At 43.0% G+C, this 21,564-nt stretch overlaps 8 protein-coding genes across 8 annotated transcripts; all 8 read right to left on the bottom strand.

Annotated features, from left to right (window-relative positions):
* Positions 1-1,824: 1,824 nt before the first annotated feature.
* ATC70_011798 (uncharacterized protein) lies at positions 1,825-5,657 on the bottom strand (the record flags this gene model as incomplete). The annotated part of the gene is made up of 4 exons (XM_064830983.1): positions 1,825-2,849; positions 2,912-3,073; positions 3,162-4,643; positions 4,712-5,657. The coding sequence occupies 4 exons, from the start codon at positions 5,655-5,657 to the stop codon at positions 1,825-1,827; spliced, it is 3,615 nt and encodes a 1,204-aa protein (XP_064678873.1).
* Positions 5,658-5,901: 244 nt separating this feature from the next.
* On the bottom strand, positions 5,902-7,476 carry ATC70_011799 (uncharacterized protein; the record flags this gene model as incomplete). Its single annotated transcript, XM_064830984.1, has 1 exon — positions 5,902-7,476. The coding sequence occupies one exon, from the start codon at positions 7,474-7,476 to the stop codon at positions 5,902-5,904; it is 1,575 nt and encodes a 524-aa protein (XP_064678874.1).
* A 371-nt stretch (positions 7,477-7,847) lies between these two features.
* ATC70_011800 (uncharacterized protein) lies at positions 7,848-8,183 on the bottom strand (the record flags this gene model as incomplete). Its single annotated transcript, XM_064830985.1, has 1 exon — positions 7,848-8,183. One exon carries the CDS (start codon positions 8,181-8,183, stop codon positions 7,848-7,850), a length of 336 nt encoding a protein of 111 aa, XP_064678875.1.
* Positions 8,184-8,217: 34 nt separating this feature from the next.
* ATC70_011801 (uncharacterized protein) lies at positions 8,218-10,230 on the bottom strand (the record flags this gene model as incomplete). Its single annotated transcript, XM_064830986.1, has 3 exons — positions 8,218-9,189; positions 9,353-9,599; positions 9,653-10,230. 3 exons carry the CDS (start codon positions 10,228-10,230, stop codon positions 8,218-8,220), a joined length of 1,797 nt encoding a protein of 598 aa, XP_064678876.1.
* Positions 10,231-10,297: 67 nt separating this feature from the next.
* Positions 10,298-11,809, bottom strand: ATC70_011802 (uncharacterized protein; the record flags this gene model as incomplete). The annotated part of the gene is made up of 1 exon (XM_064830987.1): positions 10,298-11,809. One exon carries the CDS (start codon positions 11,807-11,809, stop codon positions 10,298-10,300), a length of 1,512 nt encoding a protein of 503 aa, XP_064678877.1.
* Positions 11,810-11,859: 50 nt separating this feature from the next.
* ATC70_011803 (uncharacterized protein) lies at positions 11,860-13,434 on the bottom strand (the record flags this gene model as incomplete). The annotated part of the gene is made up of 1 exon (XM_064830988.1): positions 11,860-13,434. One exon carries the CDS (start codon positions 13,432-13,434, stop codon positions 11,860-11,862), a length of 1,575 nt encoding a protein of 524 aa, XP_064678878.1.
* Positions 13,435-13,751: 317 nt separating this feature from the next.
* Positions 13,752-17,780, bottom strand: MON1 (Vacuolar fusion protein mon1; the record flags this gene model as incomplete). The annotated part of the gene is made up of 1 exon (XM_064830989.1): positions 13,752-17,780. The coding sequence occupies one exon, from the start codon at positions 17,778-17,780 to the stop codon at positions 13,752-13,754; it is 4,029 nt and encodes a 1,342-aa protein (XP_064678879.1).
* Positions 17,781-17,830: 50 nt separating this feature from the next.
* Positions 17,831-19,405, bottom strand: ORT1_2 (mitochondrial ornithine carrier protein; the record flags this gene model as incomplete). The annotated part of the gene is made up of 1 exon (XM_064830990.1): positions 17,831-19,405. The coding sequence occupies one exon, from the start codon at positions 19,403-19,405 to the stop codon at positions 17,831-17,833; it is 1,575 nt and encodes a 524-aa protein (XP_064678880.1).
* Positions 19,406-21,564: the final 2,159 nt, after the last annotated feature.

Genomic DNA, 21,564 nt, shown 5'->3' on the forward strand with positions numbered 1-21,564 from the left:
TTTGCATAAGAGTTATTCTCTTTTACGAGTTTTTTCTTTCATCATCAGTACAGCTAAGCCATTTTTACATATGATATTAGTGTATAATATAAACTTTATCTTTATTTCTCGTCGGTTTGATTGCATTGTCTTTTTATTAAGTGTTATTAACTATACTACGTCCTTCTTTATAGTCTATAGCATTTTCTTATCTTTTTCAATATGTTTTATAGTCAAATTTAAAGTTCTGGGCCGTAATTCCCTCACAATTCATGGTATCTTTTGTTTACTTTTAGTCCATCTCTAAAAAAAACAAATTAGTTTTGACCTATTACTCCAATATACCGTAACATATGATAACGATGAACTTCTATTCTATTCTTTTTAAGTTCTTCATATTTTTTTGATAAAAATACCATACGAAATTGATGAATATAGATCTTTTTATGAAACAATTACCAAATTGCCTTATTACTATTTTATATTTTGAATTTTGATGCTAATGCTGAAGACTGGCTCTCTATTTCATATATAAATGAGCCTGTTAAGCACAAAGAATAAAAGGATTATTATTTGTAGCTTATAAAAAATGGTCGATATTATAAAAACAAGAAAAGACTTATTTGAATAAGATCAGACACCAAAACTAAAAATTTATTGATGAAGACAAGAGTTATTCTATTTATACTAAGTTCTGAATGCCAAAGTAGCAATTTATCTTGTACAACGCTTATCACATCTGGTGAACCTCAGTATTTAGATAGCTAAGATGCACTTCACTTATCATAGCTTGTCCATGTTGTTGCACAACACAGACATATCTACCCATCAAGAATACCTTAATCTTTATAGACAGTTGTAGCCCTTCTGGCACAACAGAGCCGAACTTATTACTTTACGGTAGCTAAATTCACCAACAATTGAGTTTTTATCAACTTTTTTTCTTGTAAGTGTGTTGTTTATTCCAACTAAGATCATAGCCATATTCATTAGCATTTTTTTTCTATTTTTCAATGAAAGAGTTATACCCACCATCCACAGCAATACAATTATGAATATCCATATATGGACATAACTCCATGTTTAAAATATTTTACCACTGTCATCCAGAGCACATTTCTTACAATTTGTATATAATATACTCTTATTAAAGTCTATTGCCAAGGGAAAAGAAAATTCCAACCTTCTAACATTATTATTAAGATTGATACATCTATTATTATACTGAAACTAGCAATATAGAATGTTCAATAGTTTGATCGGTTTGATCGATTAAAGCCCCGGGTGGGTTGTTCAGAGATAATATGGATGAATGACTCATAAAACAGACTATATATTATAAAATAAAATGAACTCACGTCAGTAAACGTCGTCCATTTAATTTTTGCTACAATCATCATTATCGCACTTACAGTCACTGCAACACACATATGACAAGAGATCAAATCAAGTGTGAACCAAAATCAATAAAGTATAAATAAAGAATAGGATGGATGACTTATCTCAAGTTTTCTTATTACGAGATATATATATTATTTTCTACTTATTGGGAGATGAATTGTCTAGAGTGGCATTGATATGTATTGTTTATTGAAGATGCGTACTCCTTTATCGGTGAGTGAGGATATGAATCTATCAACTTGACCACGATTACCTTCTCATGCCTATCAATATCGCTTCATGCAACTTCAGTAGCCGGCATGTCCCATGGCTAAACTACAACTACTAAGAAAGAAGCTATCAATCATGTCAACACATTAGTACCACATCAATTTTATAGTTATAAACTCCAAAAATATTTTTTTTGTATTAAAGTGTATCTTTATTGGCTTTAAAGTTTATAATCTATACAGAATTTACAGGCAAGGACAAGGTGCCAGCTTGAACACTTGCCAGAGAAAGAGAAGAAAGGAGTGTACCATGGTCTTGACGGACCATATTGATAGCAGCAGAAGCTATCCAAGGCTCCTCCTCGTTTATGGCGCATCGCCAATGATACTTCCAAAGTGTACTGTAAGCAGCACCAAGAGCAATCAGAACATCCTCATCGATCACCAACAAATCTGAACCACTACAAAAGGTAGTCAGCGCCAACCAAATAGAAGAAGCAGAGGGGAGTAGCTCTTGAAGTGACAACAAAGAGACTACATCCTGCCAGAAAAATGACTTGACATGGCAACCCACCACGAAATGGTAAAGGTCCTCTGTAGAGAAACCGCAAAGAGCACAAGCAGGAGACAGAACTTTGGTAGGCATAATCTTATGGCACCACGAGCGGTGCGGGACACGGTCATGTAGCAATCGCCACCAAGGTGTGAAAGCCTTTGCAGGCAATTCCAGGGACCAGAAAAGACGCCACAAAGCAGGAGACAGCAACAAATGAGCAGGCAACTTCAAGGGAGGACCCATACGAGAGGTAATGGTACCCTTTGCAGGGTGCCAATACCTTCGCAAAGCACCAAGAGAGAGACGAGCAACCGGAGCAGCAGAACGAGACGAGTTGGAGACAGTCCAATGAGTACAATCTGGCATCCAAGAGGTAGCACCATCAGAACGGGGCATAGTAAAATAGTCTGCTTGAGACAAGACTATCTTACTATCCATGACAGGCGGGAATACCAGAGAGACAGGACCACGATCACGGTTCAAGGCAAGAAAAACAGGGCGCAAAACACGAGATGACCAAGCAAGATGAGAGGTGACACCATCAACTATACCTAGATCAGGTTGCCAGAAAGAGACATCCGACACCAAGAAACGAGGATCAAGAGATGATGGATCACGAGGAGGACGAACAGAAGGCACAGTACTGAGTACAGAACACAAGGGAAGATCAAGAAACCACCTAGCAGACCAACCAGAGGAAGGAACTAGCTTTGGCAATCTCAACAGAAGCTTTCCGAGATGTTTAGAACAGGCACAGAAGACACACGAGACTGGTAAAGACCAGGAAAACAAAACCACGGCAAGATGGACTTATGACCAGTGTAAACTTGAAAGGCATACACCAACCAAGAGGAGACAAAATCATTGGGAGAGGGTGGACGCAACAAACGTTGCAAATAGACAAGATGCAAAGCTAAGCTTTGATCTGCTATATCCACGAGACCAACACCACCAAATTTGCGGGAAGACACAAAGTAGACCAGGCAACACCAGGGCGAAAGACACCAGATACTCACGAACCACCGTAGTGAGAGACTTCAACCACGACGCAGTAGTAGCACCACCAGGAACAACACGCAACAAATGATATACCTTTGACAACAGTAACGAGTTAGCCACTAGTCCTGCTCCCCTAATGGAGAGATTCCTTTGTTTCAACAAGTTACTGTGTCGCTGGACCTTCACCAAGACACCATCAAGATAGTCTTGAAGTTGACTTTCAGTATGATACAAGGGATAACCCAAGTAACGTACTGCACCACGAGAGTGAGCGTCATGCCACTGGAGACCAGTAGAATCAGCCAAAGCAACCCAAGCAGAGTGTGACACACCAGACAACGACACCAACACTGTCTTGCTGATATTGACTTTCGCATTAGATGCTCGGCCATACAGATCAAGAACAGACAACAACACAGACCACTCTTCTGGCGAAGACAAAAACACCTCAAGATCATCCGCATAGCTCAGAATCTTGACAGGAGGAGGAGCAACAGAGCCACTAACAAAGTCCAAAGTCCAATTCCGGGCACCAGTACCATGATCCACACGAACTTCAACCGGTGAAGGCTTCCATTTACGTGGGATATCAACAGGAGACAGAGTAACACCAGAAAGACCAGGACAAGCAAGGAGAGAACGAAGCAAAGGCTCAAATGCCAGATTGAATAGCAATGGAGAGAGAGGATCACCTTGACGAAGACCTCGCAATTGAGGTACAGGAGCACCAAGCCAACCATTGATAGACACTGAAATCTTGGTTCCAAAGAACAAAGAAGACAGACAAGACACCAACTCACCAGGAAAACCAAACCGGAGCAACACACGACAAAGATATTCAGGATGAACCCGATCATACGCCTTCTCTTGATCCAACAAAACAGCCACTTGAGGTAAATCAGGAGCAACAACACGCAAGTGAGACATCAACAACTGATTTAACCAGCCATTGTCAGAGATCAGACGATGAGGGAGAAAACCAGTTTGATAAGGGTTGATTAACTTTGGCAACACTTTGTTCATACGATTAGCAATGAGCTTTGTAAATAACTTGGCATCACTGTTAATTAAGGACAAAGGTCTCCAGTTAACCAACAACTGAGGGTCACCCTTCTTGAACAATAAGACCATACGAGTTTGTTGCCACGAAGGAGGAAACACACCAGAAAAAGCTGCACCCAACACATCCACAAGCAAGTCAAGAAAATCAGTAGAAACACCAGCAAGATATTGATACAATTCAAAAGGCAAACCGTCAAGACCAGGACTTTTAGACTTGGGAGCATGAGTGAGCAAAGACAACAAAACATCGCGAGTTGGAAGTTCCATTAGCATATCACCATCCAAAGATGATAGACGTACATCAGTTGGAACATTCCCCAGGAGAGTATCGATAGCTTCAGCATCGACAGCATCAGGGGTATATAGCCTTTGGTAAAAACCTTGTGCCTCCCTGTTGATAGCTGCTGCTTCCACCAAGATATCCCAGTAGTAGAGCACTTTAAGGATTGAATTGTCTGTTGAGACTCTCGCACCTTGATCGAACGATAGAAATACTTGTTGCTACGTTCTCCCTGTTCTAACCAACGAGTGGCAGAGCGAAGCATATTCTGACTAGTCTCTTTCTGTATCTGATTCTCAATCAAAACTTCTAGTTGCCTGACCTGCTGCTCAGCATCACCTGTAGCAGTAGACACTCTGTCAGTTTGATCAATAGCATTCCTAGTCTCAACACCTGATACAGACGTTGACAGAGCCCTAATACGTTCCAGTTGAAGCGTAAAAACTTTGTTCTTGAATCGTGCTTTCATGCTTCTAGTGTACTTTTGTGCACAGCACTTTAGTAACAACTTGAAGGATTCCCATCTAGCCACCGTGCTTTCAGAGTCACCACTACTACCTTGACTAGTATTGACACCCTTAGACCCACCACCAACAGCACCAGAGAAGAACAATGACACCGTGGCATTCAACAACGCAACAAATTCCTTATCATCAAGCAGAGTTGGATTGAACCGCCAACTACCAGGACCAATACTAGCTGTCGCAGGCAACATTTCAACAGTCAAAAGAGAGTGATCCGTCCACCTACTAGGCATATATAGTAACTGACTATTAGTCAAACGAGGAGCAAGAGAAGAGTGACCAAAGATGTAATCAATACAAGTATTGCTCTTTGGAAACGTAGCTAAACCATCCGGATGACAATTGACAAAGTGAGTACGCAACCAGTGAACAAAAGGAGCGACATCGGCTTGACGAGAAGTAGACAAAGAGTGCAAGTGAATGTTGAAATCACCCATAACCATCCAAGGTGTGTTGAACACATCAGACCAAACAGAAAGAGAGAGAAAATCAGAGATAAATGAAGGACGGTCAAAAGACTGCGCGGGACCATAAATATTGGCCACTTTGCACAAAACATTGCTTGAGGCATCTACGACAGATGCAACAAGACAACGTTCATCCAACAATACCTCCGTATCCACCAAAGAAAACGAGAATTGAGACATATAATAGCACAGTGCTTGGACACAACGAGAGAACAATTAGGAAAAGCAAAAGAAAAGGAACGGACTTGAGATTCAGTGAGAGTAGATTGAGAGCGGAAATGAGATACCTCTTGCAAGCAAAGGATATCCAGATGGAGAGAGGAGGAGCGAAGATAAGATGAAAACTCTTTGAAATTTGTAGGATTAGACTGCATGAACAAGCTACGCGTGTTCAAGGAGCCAATCTTGATGCCTAATTTTGTACTCATTGAGCCCTACGGGCGTCTTGCTTAGTCTTGAGAGGCGCACGGCCATTAGTCTTGCTATTCTTGACAACACCAGAAACACCACCAGAAACACCACCAGAAACACCACCGGAAGCAACACCAGAAGCAACACCAGACTTGTTACCCTTAGCACCAGTACCAGAAGAAACACCACCAGAGTTACCCAGCTTGTTATCACCTTTTACACCAGCACCAGTAGTACCTTTCAGGTTTGCATTGAACTCCATTCTTTTGCGCTGAGCAAGATCCTTCAACTTGGTCAAATTCAACATCTCCTCAGGCGAGTCAATGTTCATATTCACAGCCACCTCAGCAGACGCATACTTGGAGTAGGCAGAACCACGCACGGTATCCAGCTTCTTGGGAGCTCCAGCAAGCACAATCTTGTCGTCCTCCATGTCCTCATCATCATTCATACTTACCTGGTGGTTATCTTCACTCAGAAGATCCAAATCCTCGTTACCAGTGGACTCATCATTTTCAGATTCGTCAACACTTTCACCCTGAAGAGATTCATCCTCGACTACACGATAATCGAGTTCTTCTTCTTCTACCTTCTCCACCTCCTTACCTACGCCTAATTTTTCCTTCTCAATATATTCCATCAATTCCACAGTGTTCTTACGAGCCAGAGTGACATCCTCAGAATCCTCAGAATGATGGTGAACTTTGTGCTTCTTGGTGAAATTTGCAGACTGAACCTCCTTTTCAGGGCAAAAACGCAACATGTGCCCTTGCTTATTGCACCTAAAGCAACGACGTCTAGCCAATTCAGGACATTTGGCGCGAACATGACCGCTGTGTTGACAGAAATGACAAACAGGTGGAGCACCTTGATAAGTCGCTGGCACAAAACAGTCAAATTCGCTCAGATAGAGCATTCTATCTAGGGGCTTGGCCTCCTGCCACTCATCCCCTACCTGAAATCCAACAGAAGTATCCAAAATCACCGAAAGTTTACCCTCAAAGTAACCACGGTGAGTAAACTTCTTCACTTGCAGTACCTTACCAAAGTACGACAAGGACTCCATAAGATCCGACAAAAAAGTGGTCTTGTCCACCATACGCATAAGTGTAAACCGCACATGCTTGACATCCCCAAATTCAGCACTTTCCTTGGAGGTAGACGCTTTGTACACTACACCTTGTACTGTCACCCCTTCACGCATAGCCACTTGTGCATGCTCCACCTGAGCAAACCTGGCTTCAATCAGCAGAGAACCATCAGCACGAGAATCATACAAACTAAGAGGTCGAAATTCCACGTCAGGTGAGATTTGATCTTGAATCACTTTGTAAGCGGCAACACGATCAGGAAACAAAGTTTTCTGAAACGTGAACAGAACAGAACCAGAAGAAAGGGATTGCTGAATAATCGCCATAGCCTTGCTTGCCAAAATTTGACCCTTCAGGTCATCATCTTCATAGAGAACAGTACCCACCAGTGGTACATCAGTTGGATTGTCCAATCGTCGCTTGTTGGGTTGGAGAAATCGACCCACCTTTTGACGTGAAGCTCTTTGAGCCCAAGTCAATTCAGATTGGGAAGACATGGAGTGTAACAGACGTAGAGTGTAACTTGTAATCTAGAGTGTAACTAAGTCCGCGTTGTTGAAAAAGTAGTGAAAAAGATGAATTCGACGAAAAATTGTTTGAATCAATCTGAAATCAAGATATGTTGTAGAGGCTGAAATGGATGTATCTAAATATACTTGGATGCAAGATGGATGTATCCTAGTTGTCGAGATATCGTTGTTCAAAGATGGCGTAATCGAAAACTTTTTAAAAAGTGATGAATACGCTTTTTTTTTTTTGTATTAAAGTGTATCTTTATTAGCTTAAATTTATAATCTATACAGTAATTACAGGCAAGGCCAAGGTGCCAGCTTGAACACTTGCCAAAGAAAGAGAAGAAAAGAGTGTACTATGGTCTTGACGGACCATGTTGATAGCAGCAGAAAGCTATCCAAGGCTCCTCGTCTATGACGCATCGCCAATGATACTTCCAAAGTGTACTGTAAGCAGCACCAAGAGCAATCAGAACATCCTCATCGATCACCAACAAATCCGAACCACTACAAAAGGTAGTCAGCGCCAACCAAATAGAAGAAGCAGAGGGGAGTAGCTCTTGAAGTGACAACAAAGAGACTACATCCTGCCAGAAAAATGACTTGACATGGCAACCCACCACGAAATGGTAAAGGTCTTCTGTAGCAAAACCACAAAGAGCACAAGCAGGAGACAGAACTTTTGTAGGCATAATCTTATGACACCACGAGCGGTGCGGGACACGGTCATGTAGCAATCGCCACCAAGGTGTGAAAGCCTTTGCAGGCATTTCCAGGGACCAGAAAAAGACGCCACAAAGCAGGAGACAGCAACAAATGGGCAGGCAACTTCAAGGGAGGACCCATACGAGAGGTAATGGTACCCTTTGCAGGGTGCCAATACCTTCGCAAAGCACCAAGAGAGAGACGAGCAACCGGAGCAGCAGAACGAGACGAGTTGGAGACAGTCCAATGTGTACAATCTGGCATCCAAGAGGTAGCACCATCAGAACGGGGCATAGCAAAATAGTCTGCTTGAGACAAGACTATCTTACTATCCATGACAGGCGGGAATACCAGAGAGACAGGACCACGATCACGGTTCAAGGCAAGAAAAACAGGGCGCAAAACACGAGATGACCAAGCAAGATGAGAGGTGACACCATCAACTATACCTAGATCAGGTTGCCAGAAAGAGACATCCGACACCAAGAAACGAGGATCAAGAGATGATGGATCACGAGGAGGACGAACAGAAGGCACAGTACTGAGTACAGAACACAAGGGAAGATCAAGAAACCACCTAGCAGACCAACCAGAGGAAGGAACTAGCTTTGGCAATCTCAACAGAAGCTTTCCAAGATGTGTTAGAGCAGGCACAGAAGACACACGAGACTGGTAAAGACCAGGAAAACAAAACCACGGCAAGATGGACTTATGACCAGTGTAAACTTGAAAAGCGTACACCAACCAAGAGGAGACAAAATCACTGGGAGAGGGTGGACGCAACAAACGTTGCAAATAGACAAGATGCAAAGCTAAGCTTTGATCTGCTATATCCACGAGACCAACACCACCAAACTTGCGGGGGAGACACAAAGTAGACCAAGCAACACCAGGGCGAAAGGACATCAGATACTCACGGACCACCGTAGTGAGAGACTTCAACCACGACGCAGTAGTAGCACCACCAGGAACAACACGCAACAAATGATATACCTTTGACAACAGTAACGAGTTAGCCACTAGTCCTGCTCCCCTAATGGAGAGATTCCTTTGTTTCAACAAGTTACTGTGTCGCTGGACCTTCACCAAGACACCATCAAGATAGTCTTGAAGTTGACTTTCAGTATGATACAAGGGAATAACCCAAGTAACGTACTGCACCACGAGAGTGAGCGTCATGCCACTGGAGACCAGTAGAATCAGCCAAAGCAACCCAAGCAGAGTGTGACACACCAGACAACGACACCAACACTGTCTTGCTGATATTGACTTTCGCATTAGATGCTCGGCCATACAGATCAAGAACAGACAACAGCACAGACCACTCTTCTGGCGAAGACAAAAACACCTCAAGATCATCCGCATAGCTCAGAATCTTGACAGGAGGAGGAGCAACAGAGCCACTAACAAAGTCCAAAGTCCAATTCCGGGCACCAGTACCATGATCCACACGAACTTCGACCGGTAAAGGCTTCCATTTACGTGGGATATCAACAGGAGACAGAGTAACACCAGAAAGACCAGGACAAGCAAGGGAGAGAAACGAAGCAAAGGCTCAAATGCCAGATTGAATAGCAATGGAGAGAGAGGATCACCTTGACGAAGACCTCGCAATTGAGGTACAGGAGCACCAAGCCAACCATTGATAGACACTGAAATCTTGGTTCCAAAGAACAAAGAAGACAGACAAGACACCAACTCACCAGGAAAACCAAACCGGAGCAACACACGACAAAGATATTCAGGATGAACCCGATCATACGCCTTCTCTTGATCCAACAAAACAGCAACTTGAGGTAAATCAGGAGCAACAACACGCAAGTGAGACATCAACAACTGATTTAACCAGCCATTGTCAGAGATCAGACGATGAGGGAGAAAACCAGTTTGATAAGGGTTGATTAACTTTGGCAACACTTTGTTCATACGATTAGCAATGAGCTTTGTAAATAACTTGGCATCACTGTTAATTAAGGACAAAGGTCTCCAGTTAACCAACAACTGAGGGTCACCCTTCTTGAACAATAAGACCATACGAGTTTGTTGCCACGAAGGAGGAAACACACCAGAAAAAGCTGCACCCAACACATCCACAAGCAAGTCAAGAAAAATCAGTTGAAACACCAGCAAGATATTGATACAATTCAAAAGGCAAACCGTCAAGACCAGGACTTTTAGACTTGGGAGCATGAGTGAGCAAAGACAACAAAACATCGCGAGTTGGAAGTTCCATTAGCATATCACCATCCAAGGATGATAGACGTACATCAGTTGGAACATTCCCCAGGAGAGTATCGATAGCTTCAGCATCGACAGCATCAGGGGTATATAGCCTTTGGTAAAAACCTTGTGCCTCCCTGTTGATAGCTGCTGCTTCCACCAAGATATCTCCAGTAGTAGAGCACTTTAAGGATTGAATTGTCTGTTGAGACTCTCGCACCTTGATCGAACGATAGAAATACTTGTTGCTACGTTCTCCCTGTTCTAACCAACGAGTGGCAGAGCGAAGCATATTCTGACTAGTCTCTTTCTGTATCTGATTCTCAATCAAAACTTCTAGTTGCCTGACCTGCTGCTCAGCATCACCTGTAGCAGTAGACACTCTGTCAGTTTGATCAATAGCATTCCTAGTCTCAACACCTGATACAGACGTTGACAGAGCCCTAATACGTTCCAGTTGAAGCGTAAAAACTTTGTTCTTGAATCGTGCTTTCATGCTTCTAGTGTACTTTTGTGCACAGCACTTTAGTAACAACTTGAAGGATTCCCATCTAGCCACCGTGCTTTCAGAGTCACCACTGCCACCTTGACTAGTATTGACACCCTTAGACCCACCACCAACAGCACCAGAGAAGAACAATGACACCGTGGCATTCAACAACGCAACAAATTCCTTATCATCAAGCAGAGTTGGATTGAACCGCCAACTACCAGGACCAATACTAGCTGTCGCAGGCAACATTTCAACAGTCAAAAGAGAGTGATCCGTCCACCTACTAGGCATATATAGTAACTGACTATTAGTCAAACGAGGAGCAAGAGAAGAGTGACCAAAGATGTAATCAATACAAGTATTGCTCTTTGGAAACGTAGCTAAACCATCCGGATGACAATTGACAAAGTGAGTACGCAACCAGTGAACAAAAGGAGCGACATCGGCTTGACGAGAAGTAGACAAAGAATGCAAGTGAATGTTGAAATCACCCATAACCATCCAAGGTGTGTTGAACACATCAGACCAAACAGAAAGAGAGAGAAAATCAGAGATAAATGAAGGACGGTCAAAAGACTGCGCGGGACCATAAATATTGGCCACTTTGCACAAAACATTGCTTGAGGCATCTACGACAGATGCAACAAGACAACGTTCATCCAACAATACCTCCGTATCCACCAAAGAATAACGAGAATTGAGACATATAATAGCACAGTGCTTGGACACAACGAGAGAACAATTAGGAAAAGCAAAAGAAAAGGAACGGACTTGAGATTCAGTGAGAGTAGATTGAGAGCGGAAATGAGATACCTCTTGCAAGCAAAGGATATCCAGATGGAGAGAGGAGGAGCGAAGATAAGATGAAAACTCTTTGAAATTTGTAGGATTAGACTGCATGAACAAGCTACGCGTGTTCAAGGAGCCAATCTTGATGCCTAATTTTGTACTCATTGAGCCCTACGGGCGTCTTGCTTAGTCTTGAGAGGCGCACGGCCATTAGTCTTGCTATTCTTGACAACACCAGAAACACCACCAGAAACACCACCAGAAACACCACCGGAAGCAACACCAGAAGCAACACCAGACTTGTTACCCTTAGCACCAGTACCAGAAGAAACACCACCAGAGTTATCCTGCTTGTTATCACCTTTTACACCAGCACCAGTAGTACCTTTCAGGTTTGCATTGAACTCCATTCTTTTGCGCTGAGCAAGATCCTTCAACTTGGTCAAATTCAACATCTCCTCAGGCGAGTCAATGTTCATATTCACAGCCACCTCAGCAGACGCATACTTGGAGTAGGCAGAACCACGCACGGTATCCAGCTTCTTGGGAGCTCCAGCAAGCACAATCTTGTCGTCCTCCATGTCCTCATCATCATTCATACTTACCTGGTGGTTATCTTCACTCAGAAGATCCAAATCCTCGTTACCAGTGGACTCATCATTTTCAGATTCGTCAACACTTTCACCCTGAAGAGATTCATCCTCGACTACACGATAATCGAGTTCTTCTTCTTCTACCTTCTCCACCTCCTTACCTACGCCTAATTTTTCCTTCTCAATATATTCCATCAATTCCACAGTGTTCTTACGAGCCAGAGTGACATCCTCAGAATCCTCAGAATGATGGTGAACTTTGTGCTTCTTGGTGAAATTTGCAGACTGAACCTCCTTTTCAGGGCAAAAACGCAACATGTGCCCTTGCTTATTGCACCTAAAGCAACGACGTCTAGCCAATTCAGGACATTTGGCGCGAACATGACCGCTGTGTTGACAGAAATGACAAACAGGTGGAGCACCTTGATAAGTCGCTGGCACAAAACAATCAAATTCGCTCAGATAGAGCATTCTATCTAGGGGCTTGGCCTCCTGCCACTCATCCCCTACCTGAAATCCAACAGAAGTATCCAAAATCACCGAAAGTTTACCCTCAAAGTAACCACGGTGAGTAAACTTCTTCACTTGCAGTACCTTACCAAAGTACGACAAGGACTCCATAAGATCCGACAAAAAAGTGGTCTTGTCCACCATACGCATAAGTGTAAACCGCACATGCTTGACATCCCCAAATTCAGCACTTTCCTTGGAGGTAGACGCTTTGTACACTACACCTTGTACAGTCACCCCTTCACGCATAGCCACTTGTGCATGCTCCACCTGAGCAAACCTGGCTTCAATCAGCAGAGAACCATCAGCACGAGAATCATACAAACTAAGAGGTCGAAATTCCACGTCAGGTGAGATTTGATCTTGAATCACTTTGTAAGCGGCAACACGATCAGGAAACAAAGTTTTCTGAAACGTGAACAGAACAGAACCAGAAGAAAGGGATTGCTGAATAATCGCCATAGCCTTGCTTGCCAAAATTTGACCCTTCAGGTCATCATCTTCATAGAGAACAATACCCACCAGTGGTACATCAGTTGGATTGTCCAATCGTCGCTTGTTGGGTTGGAGAAATCGACCCACCTTTTGACGTGAAGCTCTTTGAGCCCAAGTCAATTCAGATTGGGAAGACATGGAGTGTAACAGACGTAGAGTGTAACTTGTAATCTAGAGTGTAACTAAGTCGCGTTGTTGAAAAAGTAGTGAAAAAGATGAATTCGACGAAAAATTGTTGAATCGATCTGAAATCAAGATATGTTGTAGAGCTGAAATGGATGTATCTAAATATACTTGGATGCAAGATGGATGTATCCTAGTTGTCGAGATATCGTTGTTCAAAGATGGCGTAATCGAAAACTTTTTAAAAAGTGATGAATACGCGAAAGAGCTTCTGAATACGCTTTTTTTTTTTTTGTATTAAAGTGTATCTTTATTAGCTTTAAATTTATAATCTATACAGTAATTACAGGCAAGGCCAAGGTGCCAGCTTGAACACTTGCCAAAGAAAGAGAAGAAAAGAGTGTACTATGGTCTTGACGGACCATGTTGATAGCAGCAGAAGCTATCCAAGGCTCCTCGTCTATGACGCATCGCCAATGATACTTCCAAAGTGTACTGTAAGCAGCACCAAGAGCAATCAGAACATCCTCATCGATCACCAACAAATCCGAACCACTACAAAAGGTAGTCAGCGCCAACCAAATAGAAGAAGCAGAGGGGAGTAGCTCTTGAAGTGACAACAAAGAGACTACATCCTGCCAGAAAAATGACTTGACATGGCAACCCACCACGAAATGGTAAAGGTCCTCTGTAGCAAAACCACAAAGAGCACAAGCAGGAGACAGAACTTTTGTAGGCATAATCTTATGACACCACGAGCGGTGCGGGACACGGTCATGTAGCAATCGCCACCAAGGTGTGAAAGCCTTTGCAGGCATTTCCAGGGACCAGAAAAGACGCCACAAAGCAGGAGACAGCAACAAATGGGCAGGCAACTTCAAGGGAGGACCCATACGAGAGGTAATGGTACCCTTTGCAGGGTGCCAATACCTTCGCAAAGCACCAAGAGAGAGACGAGCAACCGGAGCAGCAGAACGAGACGAGTTGGAGACAGTCCAATGTGTACAATCTGGCATCCAAGAGGTAGCACCATCAGAACGGGGCATAGCAAAATAGTCTGCTTGAGACAAGACTATCTTACTATCCATGACAGGCGGGAATACCAGAGAGACAGGACCACGATCACGGTTCAAGGCAAGAAAAACAGGGCGCAAAACACGAGATGACCAAGCAAGATGAGAGGTGACACCATCAACTATACCTAGATCAGGTTGCCAGAAAGAGACATCCGACACCAAGAAACGAGGATCAAGAGATGATGGATCACGAGGAGGACGAACAGAAGGCACAGTACTGAGTACAGAACACAAGGGAAGATCAAGAAACCACCTAGCAGACCAACCAGAGGAAGGAACTAACTTTGGCAATCTCAACAGAAGCTTTCCAAGATGTGTTAGAGCAGGCACAGAAGACACACGAGACTGGTAAAGACCAGGAAAACAAAACCACGGCAAGATGGACTTATGACCAGTGTAAACTTGAAAAGCGTACACCAACCAAGAGGAGACAAAATCACTGGGAGAGGGTGGACGCAACAAACGTTGCAAATAGACAAGATGCAAAGCTAAGCTTTGATCTGCTATATCCACGAGACCAACACCACCAAACTTGCGGGGGAGACACAAAGTAGACCAAGCAACACCAGGGCGAAAGGACACCAGATACTCACGGACCACCGTAGTGAGAGACTTCAACCACGACGCAGTAGTAGCACCACCAGGAACAACACGCAACAAATGATATACCTTTGACAACAGTAACGAGTTAGCCACTAGTCCTGCTCCCCTAATGGAGAGATTCCTTTGTTTCATCAAGTTACTGTGTCGCTGGACCTTCACCAAGACACCATCAAGATAGTCTTGAAGTTGACTTTCAGTATGATACAAGGGATAACCCAAGTAACGTACTGCACCACGAGAGTGAGCGTCATGCCACTGGAGACCAGTAGAATCAGCCAAAGCAACCCAAGCAGAGTGTGACACACCAGACAACGACACCAACACTGTCTTGCTGATATTGACTTTCGCATTAGATGCTCGGCCATACAGATCAAGAACAGACAACAACACAGACCACTCTTCTGGCGAAGACAAAAACACCTCAAGATCATCCGCATAGCTTAGAATCTTGACAGGAGGAGGAGCAACAGAGCCACTGACAAAGTCCAAAGTCCAATTCCGGGAACCAGTACCATGATCCACACGAACTTCAACCGGTGAAGGCTTCCATTTACGTGGGATATTAACAGGAGACAGAGTAACACCAGAAAGACCAGGACAAGCAAGGAGAGAACGAAGCAAAGGCTCAAATGCCAGATTGAATAGCAATGGAGACAGAGGATCACCTTGACGAAGACCTCGCAATTGAGGTACAGGAGCACCAAGCCAACCATTGATAGACACTGAAATCTTGGTTCCAAAGAACAAAGAAGACAGACAAGACACCAACTCACCAGGAAAACCAAACCGGAGCAACACACGACAAAGATATTCAGGATGAACCCGATCATACGCCTTCTCTTGATCCAACAAAACAGCCACTTGAGGTAAATCAGGAGCAACAACACGCAAGTGAGACATCAACAACTGATTTAACCAGCCATTGTCAGAGATCAGACGATGAGGGAGAAAACCAGTTTGATAAGGGTTGATTAACTTTGGCAACACTTTGTTCATACGATTAGCAATGAGCTTTGTAAATAACTTGGCATCACTGTTAATTAAGGACAAAGGTCTCCAGTTAACCAACAACTGAGGGTCACCCTTCTTGAACAATAAGACCATACGAGTTTGTTGCCACGAAGGAGGAAACACACCAGAAAAAGCTGCACCCAACACATCCACAAGCAAGTCAAGAAAATCAGTAGAAACACCAGCAAGATATTGATACAATTCAAAAGGCAAACCGTCAAGACCAGGACTTTTAGACTTGGGAGCATGAGTGAGCAGAGACAACAAAACATCGCGAGTTGGAAGTTCCATTAGCATATCACCATCCAAAGATGATAGACGTACATCAGTTGGAACATTCCCCAGGAGAGTATCGATAGCTTCAGCATCGACAGCATCAGGGGTATATAGCCTTTGGTAAAAACCTTGTGCCTCCCTGTTGATAGCTGCTGCTTCCACCAAGATATCCCCAGTAGTAGAGCACTTTAAGGATTGAATTGTCTGTTGAGACTCTCGCACCTTGATCGAACGATAGAAATACTTGTTGCTACGTTCTCCCTGTTCTAACCAACGAGTGGCAGAGCGAAGCATATTCTGACTAGTCTCTTTCTGTATCTGATCCTCAATCAAAACTTCTAGTTGCCTGACCTGCTGTTCAGCATCACCTGAAGCAGTAGACACTCTATCAGTTTGACCAATAGCATTCCTAGTCTCAACACCCGATACAGACGTCGACAGAGCCCTAATACGTTCCAGTTGAAGCGTAAAAACTTTGTTCTTGAATCGTGCTTTCATGCTTCTAGTGTACTTTTGTGCACAGCACTTTAGTAACAACTTGAAGGATTCCCATCTAGCCACCGTGCTTTCAGAGTCACCACTACTACCTTGACTAGTATTGACACCCTTAGACCCACCACCAACAGCACCAGAGAAGAACAATGACACCGTGGCATTCAACAACGCAACAAATTCCTTATCATCAAGCAGAGTTGGATTGAACCGCCAACTACCAGGACCAATACTAGCTGTCGCAGGTAACATTTCAACAGTCAAAAGAGAGTGATCCGTCCACCTACTAGGCATATATAGTAACTGACTATTAGTCAAACGAGGAGCAAGAGAAGAGTGACCAAAGATGTAATCAATACAAGTATTGCTCTTTGGAAACGTGGCTAAACCATCCGGATGACAATTGACAAAGTGAGTACGCAACCAGTGAACAAAAGGAGCGACATCGGCTTGACGAGAAGTAGACAAAGAGTGCAAGTGAATGTTGAAATCACCCATAACCATCCAAGGTGTGTTGAACACATCAGACCAAACAGAAAGAGAGAGAAAATCAGAGATAAATGAAGGACGGTCAGAAGACTGCGCTGGACCATAGACGTTGGCCACTTTGCACAAAACATTGCTTGAGGCATCTACGACAGATGCAACAAGACAACGTTCATCCAACAATACCTCCGTATCCACCAAAGAATAACGAGAATTGAGACATATAATAGCACAGTGCTTGGACACAACGAGAGAACAATTAGGAAAAGCAAAAGAAAAGGAACGGACTTGAGATTCAGTGAGAGTAGATTGAGAGCGGAAATGAGATACCTCTTGCAAGCAAAGGATATCCAGATGGAGAGAGGAGGAGCGAAGATAAGATGAAAACTCTTTGAGATTTGTAGGATTAGACTGCATGAACAAGCTACGCGTGTTCAAGGAGCCAATCTTGATGCCTAATTTTGTACTCATTGAGCCCTACGGGCGTCTTGCTTAGTCTTGAGAGGCGCACGGCCATTAGTCTTGCTATTCTTGACAACACCAGAAACACCACCAGAAACACCACCAGAAACACCACCGAAAGCAACACCAGAAGCAACACCAGACTTGTTACCCTTAGCACCAGTACCAGAAGAGACACCACCAGAGTTACCCAGCTTGTTATCGCCTTTTACACCAGCACCAGTAGTACCTTTCAGGTTTGCATTGAACTCCATTCTTTTGCGCTGAGCAAGATCCTTCAACTTGGTCAAATTCAACACCTCCTCAGGCGAGTCAATGTTCATATTCACAGCCACCTCAGCAGACGCATACTTGGAGTAGGCAGAACCACGCACGGTATCCAGCTTCTTGGGAGCTCCAGCAAGCACAATCTTGTCGTCCTCCATGTCCTCATCCTCATTCATACTTACCTGGTGGTTATCTTCACTCAGAAGATCCAAATCCTCGTTACCAGTGGACTCATCATTTTCAGATTCGTCAACACTTTCACCCTGAAGAGATTCATCCTCGACTACACGATAATCGAGTTCTTCTTCTTCTACCTTCTCCACCTCCTTACCTACGCCTAATTTTTCCTTCTCAATATATTCCATCAATTCCACAGTGTTCTTACGAGCCAGAGTGACATCCTCAGAATCCTCAGAATGATGGTGAACTTTGTGCTTCTTGGTGAAATTTGCAGACTGAACCTCCTTTTCAGGGCAAAAACGCAACATGTGCCCTTGCTTATTGCACCTAAAGCAACGACGTCTAGCCAATTCAGGACATTTGGCGCGAACATGACCGCTGTGTTGACAGAAATGACAAACAGGTGGAGCACCTTGATAAGTCGCTGGCACAAAACAATCAAATTCGCTCAGATAGAGCATTCTATCTAGGGGCTTGGCCTCCTGCCACTCATCCCCTACCTGAAATCCAACAGAAGTATCCAAAATCACCGAAAGTTTACCCTCAAAGTAACCACGGTGAGTAAACTTCTTCACTTGCAGTACCTTACCAAAGTACGACAAGGACTCCATAAGATCCGACAAAAAAGTGGTCTTGTCCACCATACGCATAAGTGTAAACCGCACATGCTTGACATCCCCAAATTCAGCACTTTCCTTGGAGGTAGACGCTTTGTACACTACACCTTGTACAGTCACCCCTTCACGCATAGCCACTTGTGCATGCTCCACCTGAGCAAACCTGGCTTCAATCAGCAGAGAACCATCAGCACGAGAATCATACAAACTAAGAGGTCGAAATTCCACGTCAGGTGAGATTTGATCTTGAATCACTTTGTAAGCGGCAACACGATCAGGAAACAAAGTTTTCTGAAACGTGAACAGAACAGAACCAGAAGAAAGGGATTGCTGAATAATCGCCATAGCCTTGCTTGCCAAAATTTGACCCTTCAGGTCATCATCTTCATAGAGAACAGTACCCACCAGTGGTACATCAGTTGGATTGTCCAATCGTCGCTTGTTGGGCTGGAGAAATCGACCCACCTTTTGACGTGAAGCTCTTTGAGCCCAAGTCAATTCAGATTGGGAAGACATGGAGTGTAACAGACGTAGAGTGTAACTTGTAATCTAGAGTGTAACTAAGTCGCGTTGTTGAAAAAGTAGTGAAAAAGATGAATTCGACGAAAAATGGTTGAATCGATCTGAAATCAAGATATGTTGTAGAGCTGAAATGGATGTATCTAAATATACTTGGATGCAAGATGGATGTATCCTAGTTGTCGAGATATCGTTGTTCAAAGATGGCGTAATCGAAAACTTATAAAAAGTGATGAATACGCGAAAGAGCGTGAGAGCTTCTGAATACGCGAAAGAGCCTAGAGCCTACCTCCTAGCCTTTAACAATCTTGAAGGATAAAACCTCGCGTGTTGAAGTTTCAAACTTTACAGTAAACCAAAAGAAACCTATTCGTTAGCAAGCTATTTATAAAAAAAAATTACATATTACGTAACAGCTAAACAAAATAAAAATAAATATTACAAACAATAACCTTTTTACTTTATTTACAAAAAAATTTTTTTTGTTTAATTTATATTAAATACTTTACATTTATTTTATAAAACAAAAAATTTTGTTTATTTTATTGTATAAAATATAAAAACATAATTTTATGTTAAATTTATAAAAAAAAATTTATTATAAATTTATTTAGTATTATAAAATAAAATTAATACCACGTTATATATACTTATATTGTATAATATATATAAATTTAAATATATTTCTTTAATTTGTTACCATATAAAATATTTTGTAAAAATTATCTAACTAGTTTATTACTATAAGTTTTATTCTCATATTTGTAAACAAATTGGTATAGGTTTTTTTCTGACGAATATATTATGATTACGAATAGGTCGTAAATACTTCAGTGATTTTTTTTGCGGCTCTTTCGCAGGAAAAAGTTTTTTTTTTGCCAGGGCGGGCTTATATATACTTTTTAAAAGCCAGGACTAGTGGCTAACTCGTTACTGTTGTCAAAGGTATATCATTTGTTGCGTGTTGTTCCTGGTGGTGCTACTACTGCGTCGTGGTTGAAGTCGCTCACAAAGGTGGTTCGTGAGTATCTGGTGTCTTTTCGCCCCGGTGTTTGCCTGGTCTACTTTGTGTCTTCCTCGCAAATTTGGTGGTGTTGGTCTCGTGGATATAGCAGATCAAAGCTTAGCTTTGCATCTTGTCTATTTGCAACGTTTGTTGCGTCCACCCTCCCCAGTGATTTTGTCTCCTCTTGGTTGGTGTATGCTTTTTCAAGTTTACACTGGCCATAAGTCCATCTGCCGTGGTTTTTGTTTTCCTGGTCTTTTACCAGTCTCGTGTGTCTTCTGTGCCTGCTCTAACACATCTTTGGAAAGCTTCTGTTGAGATTGCCAAGTTAGTTCCTTCCTCTGGTTGGTCTGCTAGCTGGTTTCTTGATCTTCCCTTGTGTTCTGTTCTCAGTACTGTGCCTTCTTTGGCGATGCGTCATAGACGAGGAGCCTTGGATAGCTTCTGCTGCTATTCAACATGGTCCGTCAAGACCATAGTACACTCTTTTCTTCTCTTTCTTTTGCAAGTGTTCAAGCTAGCACCTTGGCCTTGCCTGTAATTACTGTATAGATATAATTTAAGCTAATAAAGATACACTTTGATACAAAAAAAAAAAAAAAACTGTGCCTTCTGTTCGTCCTCCTCGTGATCCATCATCTCTTGATCCTCGTTTCTTGGTGTCGGATGTCTCTTTCTGCAACCTGATCTAGGTATAGTTGATGGTGTCACCTCTCATCTTGCTTAGTCATCTCGTGTTTTGCGCCCTGTTTTTCTTGCTTTGAACCGTGATCGTGGTCCTGTCTCTCTGGTATTCCCGCCTGTCATGGATAGTAAGATAGTCTTGTTCAAGTAGACTATTTTACTATGCCCCGTTCTGATGGTGCTACCTCTTGGATGCCAGATTGTACTCATTGGACTGTCTCCAACTCGTCTCGTTCTGCTGCTCCGGTTGCTCGTCTCTCTCTTGGTGCTTTGCGAAGGTATTGGCACCCTGCAAAGGGTACCATTACAATCTCGTATGGGTCCTCCCTTGAAGTTGCCTGCTCATATTGTTGCTGTCTCCTGCTTTGTGGGCGTACTTTCTGTCCTGGAAATGCCTGCAAAGCTTTCAACCTTGGTTTGGCGATATGCTACATGACCGTCTCCCGCACCGTTCGTGGTGCCATAA

Source organism: Mucor velutinosus (genome assembly GCF_035048745.1).
Source record: "Mucor velutinosus strain NIH1002 chromosome Unknown tig00001565, whole genome shotgun sequence".
Taxonomy (NCBI): domain Eukaryota; kingdom Fungi; phylum Mucoromycota; class Mucoromycetes; order Mucorales; family Mucoraceae; genus Mucor; species Mucor velutinosus.